A 17,871-nucleotide genomic window follows, 5' to 3' on the forward strand; every position below is an offset into this window, starting at 1 on the left:
TGGCTGAAATTGTCTCATGCAAGAGGTTAATGATCTGAAATATAGCAGCAAATCTAGAACAAGAATCAAGGTGTTGCAATGAACCTCAACCTGATAGGGCCTTTAAGAGAACTCTGCAGAAACAAATGCAGCACACCTCAGTGAATAAAAGAGACATTGTGAAGTAGAGGAGCAAAGCTCCCCAACAATAATACGAGAAGCTGATAACACCGTAAAAAATTTACTCAAGTTATTGCAGTTAAATGTGCTTTTTCACAAGTTACTGAATCATGGTGTGTACTCCGTTTAGAGACTGCTTCTGCATTTTGGATTTGTTTTTATTAGATTAATAATGATGTGGTGTAACATCCCATCTACTGTTCATTTGAGGCTGTATTTACTTATTTCTAAGACATGGAAGTTTTTTTTTAAATTTTGTCCTGATACATAAAACTTTAAACACTATTTTTCATGACAGAAGCTCAAACTACTCCAAGGAATTCCCACTATTTTACAGCATACAGTATTTTTTTTCTCTTAAGTTTAACTGGTTAACAAAAAGATCTGTAATAAGGAGCTGAGGAAAGTGCACTTTTTAGATCTTAAATCAAGAAAACAAAACCACAAACAAAAACAGAAAAAAAGTTTAATAACCACCAAAAGGATAAAAGAGGACATGGGCAATGTATAGTGCAACTTTCTGCAAGGCACAAAACAAGAACAGAGGGAACAAGTATATACTATTTAAATTTCAGTTCAACTGGTGTTCATATTAGTCTGTCAGATCTGTAAGGGTCATGTATTCGTGTTATCAGAATAAAGATTTAACTTCTGTTGTTCGTTTAGCTTGATATGGGCTCAGATTGGAAATTAAACTTTAAACATCAGCTGAATCCAATTTACATTTTTCCAATCAATAAAGTCTGAAGCTGAAAATATCAAAGTCCTTTTGTAATAAAAATTAAATAAAATCCAGCTGAGGCATCAGTCCAGTTTATTTCTCTGTACCATTGGACTTGTTTTCAGATTTTCCCCCACAGCTCTGCTTCTCTGGCTCACTCCTGCCCCCCTGTGATGACTGGTGGTATAACATGTGAAGCCTCTCTGCATCCACGTCAGCATCCTCTGCTCCTTCGCAGCACCTAATCCAAGCCTGAGGAATGGCTTCAATGCCATAATGTGTCCCTGCGATGGCCCCAGCCATGCAGGCTATGGTGTCTGTGTCGCCACCCAGGGCCAAGCTGTACGCTATCGTCCTCTCCAGGCCGCCGTAGTTCTCTGGAAGGTAATCCTGGGGCTGCAAGCAGTGGAGAACGCAGAAGATGGCGGTGGGGACTGAGTGGAGTGCTGCAATGCCATTACCTGCAGAGCAAAAGGTAATTGTTGCATGACAGGAGAAAGTGTAACTGAATAAGAACTGTTTCCAAAATACTTTAGTCCAGGGCTACTCAATTTGGTCCTACAAGGACAATATGGTGAGAATATGATGTACTACTTAGATTTCTAAAAGTTGGAAAAAAACATAAAAGCTTTACATTCAGTTTTAATTGTAAATGATCAACATTTCCTTCAGGTGCTTCCAGTGTATCAATATTTAAGAAACAGAAATGTTTATGCAACTGGAAAATGATGATGTAACATATGCATCACTTCATGTTTGGAAGATATACGCACTCATTTTGCACAAGGTCATAACTACTTAAACAAGGTCCAAAATGATGGCTGCTTTCTCTGAGCTTATAAAAGAAGAACTGAGGTAAAAATCCTTCGATGGTCTGATTAATTAAAATTTGATATCTTTTTTTGGAAAAGAATGACACAATGAAGACATTTTAATCAGTTAACAGCAGAGAGCAGAAACAAAACTTCAGTTTTGTTTGTTAGAGTTAGTTAAAATCAAATAAAATTTAATTCACTTTGTCAAGTCCTACAGATTTTTTTTTTTTTTTTTGGACACAAAGCTGGTCAAACTTTGGGGCATCTTTTTTTTTCTAATCAGCTGGCTGCTTCCACTGTGTGTCTGAGATTGTAAATCCTACAGCAGAGGTTAGTTTGTTCTAATCCCGCACGTGTTGACTGGATTTTTTTTTATCTAGTGTTTTTTCTTTCTGTGGTTGGTGTGCAGGGCAGTGCGATGGTGAAAAGCTAAACTTCTACAAGTGGAAGTGTTGTTCTTTTAAGGATGCTTGAATGTTAAATCACAAATCTGAGGTTTGGAAAAAAAATAGAGCTGTCCCTGAAATAAAGGAAATATGATCCCTGCAATCAGTAGTAAAGAATTTAAAACCACTAATCTTTATTACATTTCAGTTAACATATCAATAGTTATGATAATAAATGTTTAAACAGAGTTAAATCTGTTACCTTGTAAATTTAGATCCAAGATTCAGTTTGTTTCTCTCGGATGTTTATTACATGTTACTGGCATGTTGCATACTTTAAATTCATTAGTGTTGCATATTTCTTAGAAAAATAATATATATAACTTGACAAAAGTTGTTTCTTTTCATTAGAGAAGCCTAATTTTTGTCCCATTTCATATCACTGAGTACATCTAGACATGTAATTATTTGCATCAGCCACACTGACCGACATGTTTCTTGTGTTGGTCACAATTTTCATTTTAATGTGTTTTTAAGTTGGAGGGATAAATAATAAATTATATTTAATTGGTTAATCCATCAATACATTTTATTATTGCTTATCCTTCTTCATATCACATTAATCTGTTTTACTATTTTACCAAAAAGAAGAAAATTGTGATGAGAAATAATTCTTGTCTCTTGTATTTAATTTAGGTACACCATCAAAGGGAACCAGAACCTGATCTTTTATGGACTGCCATCCTTTCCTCACTTCTACAGTGAGGTGTGTAACATGCTGGCAGCTGGGGGTCAGGGGGAGGAGGCCAGCTGGACCTGCACTGCTCTCTACTCCCGTTACGATGCTCACAAACTGGCTGCCATCAGCAGAGCACAGCGAGCCGGACAGATGCTGCACTCTAACAAGACTGTTCACCTCTTCATCACAGGAGGGGAGGAAAAGACCTCCTGAGGATGCTGGAGGGACGAAGTGAGACCATCGGACTAAAAACTTTGTAGAGATGTATGAAACTGATTTTTCTTTTGGCTGAAATAAGGTGAGATTGTAACTTTTACTCTCAGTGCACCTAGGTAAAAAACAGGTTATTGCTTTGTATAGTGGGAACATTAAACCATAATGTAAAAGACCATAAAATATATAATCTTATAAAAATTCTCTGGCTATTTTCATCTGTTATCATGTAAATTATCCTCTTATCTTTTAGTAGGTTATAGTTGATCTATGTGGCATTATCTGTGATCTGAAGTGCTGCATTTGTTTTAGTTTTATGACATGATTCGATAGAGACATGCTGCTGTAATAGCTTCAGATTAAACAATGTGTTGTATGGAAGCTTATTTAAAGGAGGGGGAAAGATCCTGTAGATCAGATCTACTTAATCAGTTCTGTGAAGGTCACAGTCCTGCAGGTTTTTAGTGTATCCCTGCTCATTTTGTTGGCATATTAGCCAGCAGCATTAGCCTACTGTGTAGTAATGGGCTTGCATAGACCCGGACTCTTGATAAATTATTTTAGGAACTTTAATTAGAAGAATTTAGAACTAGTATGAAACAGTCTGTTGGCTGAGTAAGTCAAACACACTCAGGTGTAATACATATTTGACAAGCCAAACATAAACATGCAGCTACAACTGACTGTTGATCTTTTTTTTTATTTAATTACTAAGCAAAACAGTCTTGTCTGTTGGATGAACCACCCACATAATTATTAACTCCATGTGTTGATGCAATAGTGACTTTGGCCACACAATTACAGTGTTGTCTCCACTGAACGTGTCAGACTGTAACAGCCGTCATGATGGACGACACACCACAGAAGCTCAGTTTGAAACGTGAAGTGGGGCTGATGGGAGCCGTGTCCCTCATTGGAGGGACGATGATTGGGTCTGGGATCTTCATGTCCCCTCAGACGGTGATCTCCACCATTGGCAGCCCTGGAGCAAGCTTGATGGTGTGGGCCTGCAGTGGATTACTGGTGATAATGGTGTCTTTCTGTTATGCTGAGCTGGGCACTGTTATAAAAGAATCAGGAGGAGAGTACATCTACATCCTCAGGACTTCAGGCCCAGTTGTTGCCTTCATGTTAGTCTTCAGCTCTGTGTTATTTGTGAGACCTGCTGGTGTTGCTGGCATCGCGCTGAGTTTTGCTCAGTATGTTGTTGCTCCTTTCTATGAAGAATGTCCTCCTCCAGTCCTGCTGGTGAAGTTTGTGGCTGCAGCTGCGATTTTAGTTCTGGCTACCATAAACTGCCTAAATGTTCGTTTTGCAATGTCAGTGCAAGTGTTTTTTATGGTGGCCAAGGTTGTGGCCCTGGCTGTCATCATAATAGGAGGGGTGGTGATGCTTGTAAGAGGGCAAACGGAAAGCTTTGAAGATGCATTTGAGAACACAAACGTGGGCATCAATCCAATTGGCATAGCTTTCTACCAGGGGCTGTGGTCATATGATGGCTGGAACAATCTGAATTATGTGACAGAAGAACTGAAACGACCAGAGGTAAGTAAAAGGATTAACCTGCAGCACTAAAGAGACCAACACAAACTAGTAGAAAACTGATTTCTCATTGCTGTCAATGTAGTAAATGCTGTAAACAGATTTTCCACTACTTTTCTCCTCATATATTAGAAAAATATTCAGCCATCCTTTATTTCTTTACCTTTTAATTTCAAGGTGCCACATTTTCTGCAGTCTTTCAACATGGTCTTCAGTAATAGTTCTCCAGGCTTTCTGACAGTCTAAAGCAGATGGATAGGCTCTTAAATTTATGTTGAATCGGGAAAAGAAAATGCAGCACAGACCTGAGACAGGACGTCAGAGATGCATGAAGCAGTATTTCATTCAGCTTCTTTGGGAGCCAAAATTAAACAAAAAATATTAAATGTCCTTCAAAAAGACTGAAGAACTATTCCTGGAGATTACTTAAACTTTAAAAAAAAATCTTATTTAAGAGGGAGCAGATGGTTGAAGAAACAAATATTAACCTCCAAGCTTGTTAATTGTGCAAACGCTTTTGCTTTATTTATTGTTTACATTGATAGATCTTCATGTTTCAGTAAGTTACATCTATGTAGTTTTTCTGGCAATATATGTATATTAAAAAATGAGTGCTGGCTCAAGACTTTTGCTCAGGAGTGTGTATGAGCAGTAAAACTGCAGATATCAGTCAATCTTTATATCAATAATTTAGGTGAGCAATAAACAGATCAAGTGCTGATGAACTGTAACATAATTTAAATGTGTCCTTGCTCTGTAAATTTATAACAAGCCGCTGTCAAACACACCAGTAACACCAGAATAAGCTGTGGGATTTTAGATATTGTTCGCTTTCAGCTCTCGTTTATCCCGACTCCTTTAAATGTACAAACAAGCACGAACTCCAGTTAAAAGAAAGCAGCTGGAGGTGTTGATCAAAGGCAAAGTCATACCACACCTTGATTTACTGTCTGGTGATTTCACCTCCTGTTGTACAGTCGGTTGTTAGATAATAGTTGATCTATTGTGAAGCCTGTGTTTTATTCGGTGTGAAAGCAGAAGCAGAATCCGTAGCTCTGCTATAATGGAACAGAAACTCAACCTGAAGAGGGATGTGGGGCTAATAGGAGCCGTTTCTTTCATTGCTGGGACCATGATGGGATCTGGGATCTTCATTTCCCCCCAGTACGTGCTGCAAACAATCGGCAGCCCTGGGGCCAGTCTTGTTATATGGGCCTGCTGTGGGCTGATAGCCTTGCTGGGGGGGCTCTGCTATGCTGAACTGGGCACGGTCATTCCAGAGTCTGGAGGGGAGTACATCTACATGCTGAGGACTGCAGGGAAAGTTGTGTCCTTCATGTTTGTCTTCAGCTTCGTCATTGTCATGAGGCCTGCCAGCGCCACAGGAATCGCTCTGAGCTTTGCTGAATACGTCGTGGCTCCCTTCTACGTCGGTTGCACTGTCCCACAACCGGTTTTAAAATTTGTGGCTGCAGGGGGGATCTTGGTGCTGGGCGTAATTAACTGTCTGAGCGTCCGCCTGGCCACCGCCATCCAGGTGACGACCATGGTCGTGAAAGTGCTGGCATTGGCAGCGATCGTTCTGGGAGGAATCGTGATGCTTTTCCAGGGCAACACTGTCAACTTTGAGGATTCCTTTGAAGGAACTAATGTTGGTGTCAGCTCCATTGGGCTTGCTTTCTATCAGGGCTTGTGGTCTTTTGATGGCTGGAACACTTTGAATTATTTAACCGAGGAGCTGAAAAGTCCAGAAGTAAGACTGTCAGACTTGTTGATAAACGTTCAAATGGAAAAGAGAGTAGAAGTGATTGCGTCTGAATCACAACACTTCCACTGTCAGATCCAATAACAATAACTAGATAAACGCTTACGCAATGTGAGTTTATAATCGACAGCTGAATGTCAAATCATTTACAATCACAGATTAGTTCATTTTAAAGTCAGGGTTCCTCCTGCTCTCTGACCATTTGCAGTAAGACAGCTGGTCGGAATATTTTTTATCTTTTGGATTCTGCTCAGTAAAATTTGGTCATCATGGTGGACAAAGGACGTGAACCCCTGAAAATGAAGCGGGCTATTGGACTGGTTGGAGGTGTAGCACTAGTTTCTGGAACCATGATCGGGTCTGGTATATTCATGTCCCCTCAGTTTGTTCTCTCCTATGTGGGAAGCCCTGGCGCCAGTCTGGTGATCTGGGCTGTCGCAGGAGTTGTGGCAATGCTTGCAGCCCTTTCCTACGTCGAGCTGGGGACCATCATTCCTGAATCCGGCGGAGAATTCATCTACATACTGAGGATCTATGGCTCATGCCCTGCTTTCTTTGCAGCAGTCACTTTTATCCTGGTTGTGAAGCCTTTCAGCGCTGCTGCGATGGGAATCAGCATTGCAGAATATGCCATGGCACCTGTTTACCCTGGCTGCCAGCCTCCTCAGCTGGCTGTGAAGTGCACTGCGGCTGTCGCCATCCTGATCGTTGCCACAGTCAACATCCTGAATGTCCGCCTAGCTGTCAGAGTCCAAGTGGTCTTCTTAGTGGCCAAAGTTGTAGCTTTAACAGTCATTGTTATTGGTGGACTGGTGGAGATCATTCAAGGAAACAATGTGATTGTGGAAAACTTTAAAGTTGAGAATTCCTTTAAAGGGACTCACTATTCTGCAAGTGGTTTGGGAATGGCGTTTTTTCAAGGACTCTGGGCTTACGGTGGCTGGTACAATTTGAATTGTGTCACCGAGGAGCTTAAAAAACCAGAGGTGAGGCTACAATCTCTTGAGTCACCTATAAGGGGCCGTGCAGGACAAATGTGAGAGGTTTTACTGTTGTGTAATGTCACAACTTTATGAGCTTTAAATGCTCATTTCACAATTGATTGACCGCACAGAACATGTGATCGAAGTGTCAAAAGTTTCAGGAGGACTGATGAAAAGGAAAATAACTAGTTTTTATTGCTGTAATCGTCAACTCAACTGTGATAAAGTGTCTTTCCTTACAGTGTTAGTGAGTGTAATGAGGTAAATACAGCAACAAAATATGGTGCTTCAGAGTTTTCCTGCATGGCTGATTTTTCTAATAAAAGTCTATGTTTGTTTTTTAAAGATAAAAATTACCCTAATTAATTTTATAACGCAAATGCTGCAATGTTCTTCAGTCAGCTATATTTGATTAGCTGATCAGAAACCATAGTGTTAACCCTTTAAACACTATGACTATTTTTGGGGGCCTCTGCTCGAAAATTGCAGGCCCATAATGAAATGAGTTTCTCTCTGTAACCACAATATCTATTTGAATACTTTTATAGTCATGGTAAAGGGAACACATATGAGATTTCTTGAGACATGTAAGAATATCACATGTATATGTCACTGGTGCAGGATAAATGAAGACTGCACATTGCACAAATTTAAAGTTTTAAACTTGTCTAAGAAAAAAATACTTTCAGGATGATTATGAATTTTTCATTGCAATGATGCGGCTATGGCTCTGAACCTCTATAAAACCATAATACAATAAATGAATATTATCTCTGTGAAGGACAACTGATAAAGTGAAGGTTTTGGCATGGACAATGAGAGGTCTCCAAAATGGACAGTTTGGCACAGTTTGGTACCATCTTGTCATAGTTTCTAGGTTCATGGTTTGGTTGTTTTTTTAATTAATTTTTTTCCTAATTATCTTTAGTTTCCGGTCTTGTTTTTGAGTCCTCTGTCTTGTTTTGTTTTAGTTGTTTCCCTTGTCTTATCTGCTTGTTTTACTTCCTGTTAACTTCTTCTAGTCCTGGTCTATCACACTCACTTCTTGTTTGTAATTTAGTCCTTCAGTATTTAAGCTCTCAGTTGTTCTTCTTCCTTTGCCAGTTCATTGTGTGTGATCGCTGTTTTTGTCATGCTTTGTCACTTGAGTTGTGTCAGTTGAGTTATGTTAATCTTCAGTCAGCTCTTTTAGTTTAGTCTTTGTTTAGTTCTATACTCCCTGCTTTTGCAGTGTATTTAGTTGTATTACAACATTTTTTACGTCCACCTGTCCCTTGTGAATACTGCATTTGTTTCTGGTCATCTGTTTACTTCAGGCAGCTCATTACAAAGTTTTAGAGCTCTGGTGTTGAATGCTATGCCTCTGGAACAAAATAAAGTAATATACTTGAACTGGAGACTGAAAAAAAATCAAAACATCATGAAATCACTTCCAGGAAAATGGAAAGAAGCTAAAACATTTCTACTTTTGAGTAGTATTACAGCTAAAGTACACTGGCATTATTATTTAAGTCAGGGGTGTCCAGCTCCGGTCCTCAAGAGCCACAATCCTGCAGGTTTTTGATGAGTCATTGTGCAAAACTTAATAGGCTGTTGGATCTATTTCATTTGAGTCAGGTGTGTTGAAGCAGGAAACATTGGAAAATCTGCAGGACAGCGGCCCTCGAGGACCAACTTTGGACACCCCTGATTTAAGTCATCATTATTTAACTATTAAAAGGTTTGGTTACCATACCTTTGCAAAATTTCTGTTTTATATATTTAAAAACAAAACAAGAAGCTAGTAACAGATGACTGTTTGGGGGAAAAAAATTTTTAATTATTAATTTATTTGTACATATGTTGGTTCCAGAAACTACAATAATGCCAAATATGACTGTTTTTGCACAAAGAAAATTTGGGTAAAGGGCAGTGGCTTGCAGCTTACAGTTCATGCATTGGGATTTCTGTTTTGTTTTGTCTTTTTACAGGTGAATCTTCCCAGAGCTCTGTTAATAGCCATTTCTCTGGTGACTGGCTTGTATCTACTGGTGAATGTGAGCTATCTGACAGTAATGACGCCTAACGAGCTCATGTCCTCCAGCGCTGTAGCAGTTACCTGGGGGTAAGGACACACCCGACAAAAGATGGCATGGAGCAGATTGATGTTTGGTTTCAGTCTGAAAAGATCTTTTAATTCTACCTTTAATAGGAGAAAAAGTAGAGGTTATATCTATTTTTAACATATTTGGTCATTTGTAAAGCTGTAAGTAATAATACAAATCGGGGATGCCTTATTTTAAATTTAAGTAGCTGACATTTATGGTGAATATATAACATTCATCTTCATAAAATCAAAATCAATGGTCTGTGATTAGGTGCTGATCTTTGACATCTATGGTCTGCTGTTTGATGTGAAGTTTCTTGTTTATTTACAAATATCTTACAAGGATTTAAAGTTAATCTTTGAGTACATTAGCAAAGAAAATCAATTACAAGTTTAGCAGATTTTAAACATTTTATCCAGGATTTAACCCAATGCCCCAAAAGACATGTTTCACAGAACAATTCAGGAAATCCTCCATGAAAAATGTTTAGAAAAAAATCCACTTGATGACTGGATGAAGCATTTTTAAAAGTTTCTAGCAAAAGTTAACCACTCAGTGAATTGTAGATACAAGTGATAACTGTCTCATAATAGTACTAGTACAAAGGACAGTAATTGGCCCAAAACTTCAAAAATGTAAAGTTTTAAAAGAATGAATCAACAAGCCAACCTAAAAAAGAGGCCAACTAAATATAATTATACTCAAAAGTGTGACTTAACAAACAAATCAAACTCAGCTGAAGAAAACTGACCAAACACCATGACACTCAAGAGTAACTCATATAGTGGGTGGGTCAAACCACACACACTGGGGGAAACAAAAAGGCTACCAAGACTCAACTAAACCTGAAAAACCCACCCAAAATCCGGCAGCATATAGTAGGCCCTGATGAGCCAGCACTCAGATTTAAGACTCCTCAGCCCTTAATTACACCTTTCTTCCACAAGGAAAAGACTTTTTTGACACAACTCAAAAATGAAGAAACAAAACGCATTTAACCTTCTTTTGCTGCCGAGTGTGCAGCCCATAACATTAATGAAAGGTAAAATTAAAATTGATAATATTAAATGTTTGTGTCTGTAAGGCAAAAAGTATTGTGTTAAACATTTTTACCAATGCAGGGCCTGAGCCACCACATTCACAAACACGGATAAGATAGCTTGGAGTATACCAAGATGAATTCTCTCGTAAATCTCACGAGAATCCAGGTGCTCTGCAGGGCAATCCAGGACAGGTAATCTCAGCAAATTGATCTCAGAAAGAAAAAGTGCCTGGTGCAAAAAGCAACCTTAAATCTGCAAGTACCTCTGCAGCTGTTCATGTCTGAGTGCAGGGGTCCACAACCAGAAAGCGTCTGCATGTAATTGAACTGCAATGGAAATAAACAGGAAATATTCTTTCTATCCAAGAAGAACCAGAATGGATTAAAACTAGTTTGTCAGTGATGATCTTTTAGACCAGGTCTTTTGGGAAAATATTATCTAAACAGCCAGTTTACAGTAACAGTACACATATACTAAGCAATTTTTCCTTTCTTTTCATTTTACCTGGATGTCTCCTGAATATTTCCTATCTGCATAAAATAAACTTATTTATTTTCTTTAAAACAAAAGAATTTAGGTTTAGGTCCTGATTTAAATCATCTTGAAATGTTGCAAATCAGTTTGAAAAAGGTGTCCCAAAAAGACCCTTACAGACATCCTGTAACTTTAATGAGCAGTAAATGTAGGTTAAGATTTCTTGATGAAATTATTTCCATGGAAGAGCGATTTTTCTCTCATGAGAAATGTTAAATAAATTATTAAAATGCTGCTTTAAAATGTCAAGAAAGATATCTAACTTTTATAAATGACCATGTTTGGATGTGTTTGACCTTTTCAGTCTGGAAGAAATTTCAGTATAATTAACAAAACTCTTTTTTACTATTCAAAATATTTTGAATGATGGTGTCTCTACAGGAATAAGGTGTTAGGCAGCTGGGGATGGATCATGTCGGTGGCTGCAGCCTTGTCTGCTTTTGGTTCCTTAAATGGGACGTTCTTTAGCGGGGGTCGTGTGTGCTTTGTTGCTGCCAGGGAAGGCCACATGGTAACAGTCTCTCTACCTCACTGAAGCTTATATAGTTCTTTAGAGTAAAGCTATCAAAAGGTTTTTTAACTCAGACTAGTGTTTGTTTTGCAGCCTGACATTCTGTCCATGGCCCACGTCCACCGGCTGACGCCATCTCCAGCGCTGATCTTCACCACGCTGGTCTCTTTGGTGGTGCTGATCCCCGGAGACTTTCAAAGTATTGTCAACTACTTCAGGTAAAATTTGCATCTAAACTTATGTTTCGATTAAATTTATGTTTGGTGAATTATTTCTTTGATGCAATAAATCTTATTCATTTAAATCATTTTAAAAAGTGCCTTTTATGGCCGCATGTATTGGGCAATATCTCTGTTAGGGCTGTAGAGGTCATGCAAAACATTTCTTTTATTCTTTTTTATTTCTGAAGTTCTTTTAATATTACCCCAAATGGGTATTGTGCAATATGATTTCTAATGTGTGGTTAATGGTTGTGGAGGAGGCTCTGTGTATAGCTGCACCAATTGGATAACAGCTTTTGGTGGAGGAAGTGTCATGGTGTGGGACTTGCAACAGAGGCTGGTTGAAGAATGGGATGCTGTCCCACAACAAATGGGCTGTCCTTACAAATGTGGCTCCATTTATAAAAGAAATAAACAGGCTTTCCCGTTTGAATATTTGGAGGAGTTTGTGTGTCCTGACGATCCTATCAGCTATGTTGTGGGGGCGTATGCCCCTGGTAGGGCCACCCATGGCAAACAGGTGTCTAGGGGAGGGACCAGACGAAGCGTGGCTCACACAACCCTTATGATGATGAAAAAGCAAGGACCAAGGTTTCCCTTTCCCGGACGTGGGTCACCGGGGCCCCCCTCTGGAGCCAGGCCTGGAGGTGGGGCACGGAGGCGAGCGCCTGGTGGCCGGGCCTTTGCCCATGGGGCCCGGTCGGGCTCAGCCCGAAAGGGAGACATGGGCCTCTCCTCCCGTGGGCTCACCACCTACGGGAGGGGCCATAGGGGTCGGGTGCATTGTGAGCTGGGCGGCTGCCAAAGGCGAGGACCCTGGCGGTCTGATCCTCGGCTGCAAAAGCTAGCTCTAGGGATGTGGAATGTCACCTCTCTGGCGGGGAAGGAGCCTGAGCTGGTGCGCGAGGTTGAGCGGTTCTGGCTAGATATAGTTGGACTCACCTTGACGCATAGCTTGGGCTCTGGAACAACTGCCCTCGAGAGGGGCTGGACCCTCTTCCATTCTGGAGTTGCTCCCGGTGAGAGGCTCCGAGCAGATGTAGGCCTGCTCATTGCCCCCCAACGTGGCACCTGTACGTTGAGGTTTACCCCGGTGGACGAAAGGGTAGCCTCCCTCTGCCTTCGGGTGGGGGGACGGGTCCTGACTGTTGTTTGTGCCTATGCACCAAATAGCAGTTCAGAGTACCCACCCTTTTTGGAGTCCTTGGGGGGGGGGGGGGGGGGGGGGGGTGTTGGAGAGCACCCCTTTCTGGGGACTCCCTCGTTCTGCTGGGGGACTTCAATGCTCACGTGGGCAATGACAGCGAGACCTGGAGGGGTGTGATTGGGAGGAACGGCCCCCCTGATCTGAATCCGAGTGGTGTTTTGTTGTTGGACTTCTGTGCTCGTCATGGATTGTCCATAACGAACACCTTGTTCAGACATAAGAGTGTCCACATGTGCACTTGGCACCAGGACACTCTAGGCCGCAGTTCGATGATCGACTTTGTAGTCGTGTCGTAGGACTTGCGGCCGCATGTCCTGGACACTCGGGTGAAGAGAGGGGCGGAGCTGTCAACTGATCACCACCTGGTGGTGAGTTGGCTCAGATGGTGGGGGAGGATGCCGGTCAGGCCTGGCAGGCCCAAGCATGTTGTGAGGGTCTGCTGGGAACGTCTGGCAGAGTCCCCTGTCAGAAAGAGTTTCAACTCCCATCTCCGGCAGAGCTTCAACCATGTCCCGGGTGAGGCGGGGGACATTGAGTCTGAATGGGCTGTGTTCCGTGCCTCTATTGTCGAGGCGGCCAGCCGCAGCTGTGGTCGTAAGGTCGTCGGTGCCTGTCGTGGCGGTAACCCCCGAACTCGTTGGTGGACACCGGCAGTAAGGGATGCCATCAAGCTGAAGAAGGAGTCCTATCAGGCCTTTTTGGCCTGTGGGACTCCAGAGGCAGCTGATGGGTATCAGCGGGCTAAGAGGAGCGCGGCTTCGGCGGTCGCTAAGGCAAAAGCTCGGGCGTGGGAGGAGTTTGGAGAGGCCATGGAGAATGACTTCCGGACGGCTTCGAGGAGATTCTGGTCCACCATCCGGTGGCTCAGGAGGGGAAAGCAGTGCTCCGTCAACACTGTGTACAGTGGGGATGGGGGACTGCTGACCTCGACTCGAGACGTTGTGAGGCGGTGGAGGGAATACTTCGAAGACCTCCTCAATCCCACCAACACGTCTTCTGATGGGCTGAGGTCGCTAAGGTGGTTAAAAATCTCCTTGGTGGCAAGGCCCCGGGGGTGGATGAGGTCCGCCCAGAGTTCCTTAAGGCTCTGGATGCTGTAGGGCTGTCTTGGTTGACACGCCTCTGCAGCATCGGGGACAGTCCCCCTGGACTGGCAGACTGGGGTGGTGGTCCCCCTCTTCAAAAAGGGGGACCCGAGGGTGTGCTCCAAGTACAGGGGGATCACACTCCTCAGCCTCCCCGGTAAGGTCTATTCAGGGGTGCTGCAGAGGAGGGTCCGTCGGATAGTCGAACCTCGAATTGAGGAGGAGCAGTGTGCTTTTCGTCCCGGTCGTGGAACAGTGGACCAGCTCTACACCCTCTTTGGGGTCTTTGAGGGGGCATGGGAGTTTGCCCAACCAATCTACATGTGTGTTGTGGATTTGGAGAAGGCATTTGACCGTGTTCCCCGGGGACTCCTGTGGGGGGTACTCCGGGAGTATGGAGTGCCGGACTCGCTTGTAAGAGCTGTCCGGTCCCTGTACGACCGGTGTCAGAGCTTGGTCCGCATTGCCGGCAGTAAATCAGAATCGTTTCCAGTGCGGGTGGACTCCGCCAAAGCTGTCCTCTGTCACCGATTCTGTTCATAACTTTTATGGACAGAATTTCTAGGCGCAGCCGAGGTGTGGAGGGGATCCGGTTCGGTGGCCTCAGGATTGGGTCTCTGCTCTTTGCGGATGACGTGGTTCTGTTGGCTTCATCGGGACATGATCTTCAGCTCTCACTGGAGCGATTCGCAGCCGAGTGTGAAGCGGCTGGGATGAAAATCAGCACCTCCAAATCCAAGACCATGGTCCTCAGCTGGAAAAGGGTGGAGTGCTCTCTCCGGGTCTGCGATGGGGTCCTGCCCCAAGTGGAGGAGTTTACATATCTCGGGGTCTTGTTCACGAGTGAGGGAAGGATGGAGAGGGAGATTGACAGGCGGATCGGTGCGGCGTCCGCAGTGATGCGGGCTCTGCATCGGTCTGTTGTGGTGAAGAGAGAGCTGAGCCAAAAGGCAAAGCTCTCGATTTACCGGTCGATCTAAGTTCCTACCCTCACCTATGGTCATGAGCTGTGGGTAATGACCGAAAGAACGAGATCTCGAATACAAGCGGCCGAAATGAGTTTCCTCCGCAGGGTGGCCGGGCTCTCCCTTAGAGATAGGGTGAGAAGCTCAGTGATCCGGGAGGGGCTCAGAGTAGAGCCGCTTCTCCTCCACATCGAGAGGAGCCAGATGAGGTGGCTTGGGCATCTGGTTAGGATGCCTCCTGGACGCCTCCCTGGTGAGGTGTTCCGGGCACGTCCCACCGGAAGGAGGCCCCGGGGCAGACCCAGGACACGCTGGACAGACTACATCTCTCGGCTGGCCTGGGAACGCCTCGGGATCCCTTCGGATGAGCTGGTGAATGTGGCCGGGGAGAGGGATGTCTGGGTTTCCCTGCTTAAGCAGCTGCCCCCGCGACCCGACTCCGGATAAGGGGAAGAAAATGGATGGATGGATGGATGGATAAACAGGCTTTCCAATTTTGTAAGATTTGTTGCCATTAAGCACTGTTACAATAAAGAAATAATCAACCAAATTCAAATTTCTTTACTTTTTGTGTAAAGTTTATATATTTTCTTAAATGCAACACAGTCTTTTGGTGTTTGTCTAAATGTTTTCTTCATTGCTGTTGTCAGTTTCACAGCTTGGTTTTTCTACGGCATCACCCTGTCTGGGCTCATTTACCTCAAAATCAAGAAGCCAGAGCTCCCCAGACCATACAGCGTCAGTGTTACACACCATTTTCCTGTTTTTTTTTTTTTTTTAATATATATATTTCTTATGGGATTCTTGATACGAATGTCTTGTACTCTTTTCACAGGTTCCCATAGTCCTCCCCATACTTGTCCTTCTTGTGGCTATTTTTCTTGTGCTGGCACCCATCATAGATGATCCCCAGATTGAATATCTTTATGTGGCTTTATTTATTTTAAGTGGGGCTATAATCTACGTACCATTCATCCATTTCAAGCTTTGCCCGGGACTGTTGACCAAGGTGACGGTGTTCCTGCAGCTGTTCTTAGAAGTCGCCCCAGCAGACAAAAACCTGTGACACACAGGTTTGTAAGACCTTCAAAGGGGTGCAGGTACACATCATCTGCTGGAAAACACTCCTAAAACCATCACAAATATATTGCACCTATGCATTTTTAAGAAGCTTTTTAATCTAATTCAAATCAGAGAATATGTATAAAAATGACTTTATTTTGAATTACATTTTTTAATGTAAGATTTTTCTAGTTGTGGACTTTTATTTTAAATGAATTATAAATAAAAACTCCAGCTCTATTTTGTAAATATAGAATATATTTCTTCTTGAAGGACAACTAGAATCTATAATTCTGAAGAACTGGACAAATACAGTAGGAAGAAAAATGTCCCAATGCTACATCCTCTACATCCTCCTACATCCTCTACATGCATTTTAATGTTACTTTAATCAAATTAGCAACTCATCAGATTGCTAACATCAGCTTATTTGTCTGTGTGATGGTCCCAGCAGGTTTGTTTTGTTGCATTAATTCCAGCAAAGTTAGAAGTTTATCTTTGTTAGTTTAGATTTGGGATTTCAAATTGTCCTCTGCAAACATTTCCTGCAAAGTGGGGTTGCTGGTTTAGCACCATTCAAATAGTTTGATATTCTTGACTCTTTTGTTCCAATAGTCCACTTCTGGTCCCCCAACGTCTGAGGAGGACTTTGTTTTTCCAGCTAGATTAATTTGTAACAGTAGTATCTTGTTTATTGAGGTTGAGGAGCTTCAACATACCTGAATCAAATTAAATAGATCTAACAGGCTATTAAGGTCAGGCATGTTGAAGTATGGAAAACCTGCTGGATTGTGGCCCTCGCAGGACTGAACGGAGTAACCTTGGCCGAGATTATGTCAAAACTTACAAAAAAGAAAGAAAGGAAAAAAAAAAAACACCTGTGACAGACGGGCGACTGAAAACTTATCATGGCTGGCCTATTGTTAGAAGATTTTGCATCCTATGTCCACCACAGCGAGTGCAACTTCAAGCAGAGCATTGATGTGCTTGGTGAGAGCACAGAGTGGCTTCCATGTCCCAAAAAAGATCCTGCTGGATGTAGGTAGTGTTTCGCATATCCAAGTGGGTTTTTGTTACTGATGTGGGATGGGAGACAAACTTAGCACTTCTCAGTCATCACCGAGTTGGATTATGCCATCTTTGTTGATTCCGTTAATTTCTCTGGGCTAAAAAAAAAAAAGTTTCATTGGATAAATAAATTAACACCGACCTGAAATCAAATGGGAAAGCACTGTATCTGTGATTACGCCTCCAGTAGTAGATAAACCTTATCAGTGTGCTTGACATGATTTTTTGGTATCGACATTAATATTTAACCAGGCAGCATTTCATAGTTTTTGTTGTCTTTGTTAGATTACTTTTCTTTTTCTTTTCTGAACGCAGTGCACCGTATGAGTGTTTCGTTAAATCATATTTATTTCTATTGTTTAATTATTTTCCGCTCTTGCATTTTTATGAGTGTGTTTCAAATATATTTTTATCTGTGTAAAGCACAATGTTTTGCTTATTGCATGAAAAAATTATCAATAAATGTTAGGATGACTGGAATGACTCGGTTGGCTTCAGTCAGCAGAGAAGGTAATTCCTTTTTTCCCTTCTTCTCTCCATTGCTCCAGAAAGGATAAACTATTTCTATGTGGTTTCTAAAGGGGCATAATGCTACTGTGTATTAAGGATGTTTGTCAAAGCAAATGACAATAAATGTGCAAGTTGGTTTGGAACATATGGGAGTTATCAACTGTTCTTTCTTCCTGTTTGATAAATACTTTTTTGTTTTTGTAGTTAAGCACATGACAGCATTTTCAATGAAAGTTTGATTAATTAGGGCCCAGG

The 17,871-nt window shown here is 42.2% G+C and overlaps 2 protein-coding genes across 3 annotated transcripts; both read left to right on the plus strand.

The window, feature by feature from the left end:
• Window positions 1-5,638: 5,638 nt before the first annotated feature.
• Window positions 5,639-6,424, plus strand: LOC121631569 (b(0,+)-type amino acid transporter 1-like). Its single transcript, XM_041972577.1, has one exon. It carries the CDS (start codon window positions 5,639-5,641, stop codon window positions 6,422-6,424), a length of 786 nt encoding a protein of 261 aa, XP_041828511.1.
• A 132-nt stretch (window positions 6,425-6,556) lies between these two features.
• On the plus strand, window positions 6,557-17,763 carry LOC121630815 (b(0,+)-type amino acid transporter 1-like). Of its 2 annotated transcripts, XM_041971318.1 has the most exons (7): window positions 6,557-7,326; window positions 9,294-9,427; window positions 11,369-11,498; window positions 11,592-11,716; window positions 15,627-15,714; window positions 15,812-16,049; window positions 17,013-17,763. In XM_041971318.1, exons 1-6 carry the CDS (start codon window positions 6,610-6,612, stop codon window positions 16,040-16,042), a joined length of 1,425 nt encoding a protein of 474 aa, XP_041827252.1. In that variant the 5' UTR covers window positions 6,557-6,609; the 3' UTR covers window positions 16,043-16,049; window positions 17,013-17,763. The 2 variants fall into 2 exon arrangements, with proteins under 2 accessions (XP_041827252.1, XP_041827253.1); XM_041971319.1 differs by lacking the exons at window positions 11,369-11,498; window positions 11,592-11,716; window positions 17,013-17,763 and having other exon boundaries at window positions 15,812-16,403.
• The last annotated feature ends 108 nt before the right edge of the window (window positions 17,764-17,871 follow it).

Source organism: Melanotaenia boesemani, chromosome 20 (assembly GCF_017639745.1).
Source record: "Melanotaenia boesemani isolate fMelBoe1 chromosome 20, fMelBoe1.pri, whole genome shotgun sequence".
In the NCBI taxonomy this organism is placed as follows: Eukaryota; Metazoa; Chordata; class Actinopteri; order Atheriniformes; family Melanotaeniidae; genus Melanotaenia; species Melanotaenia boesemani.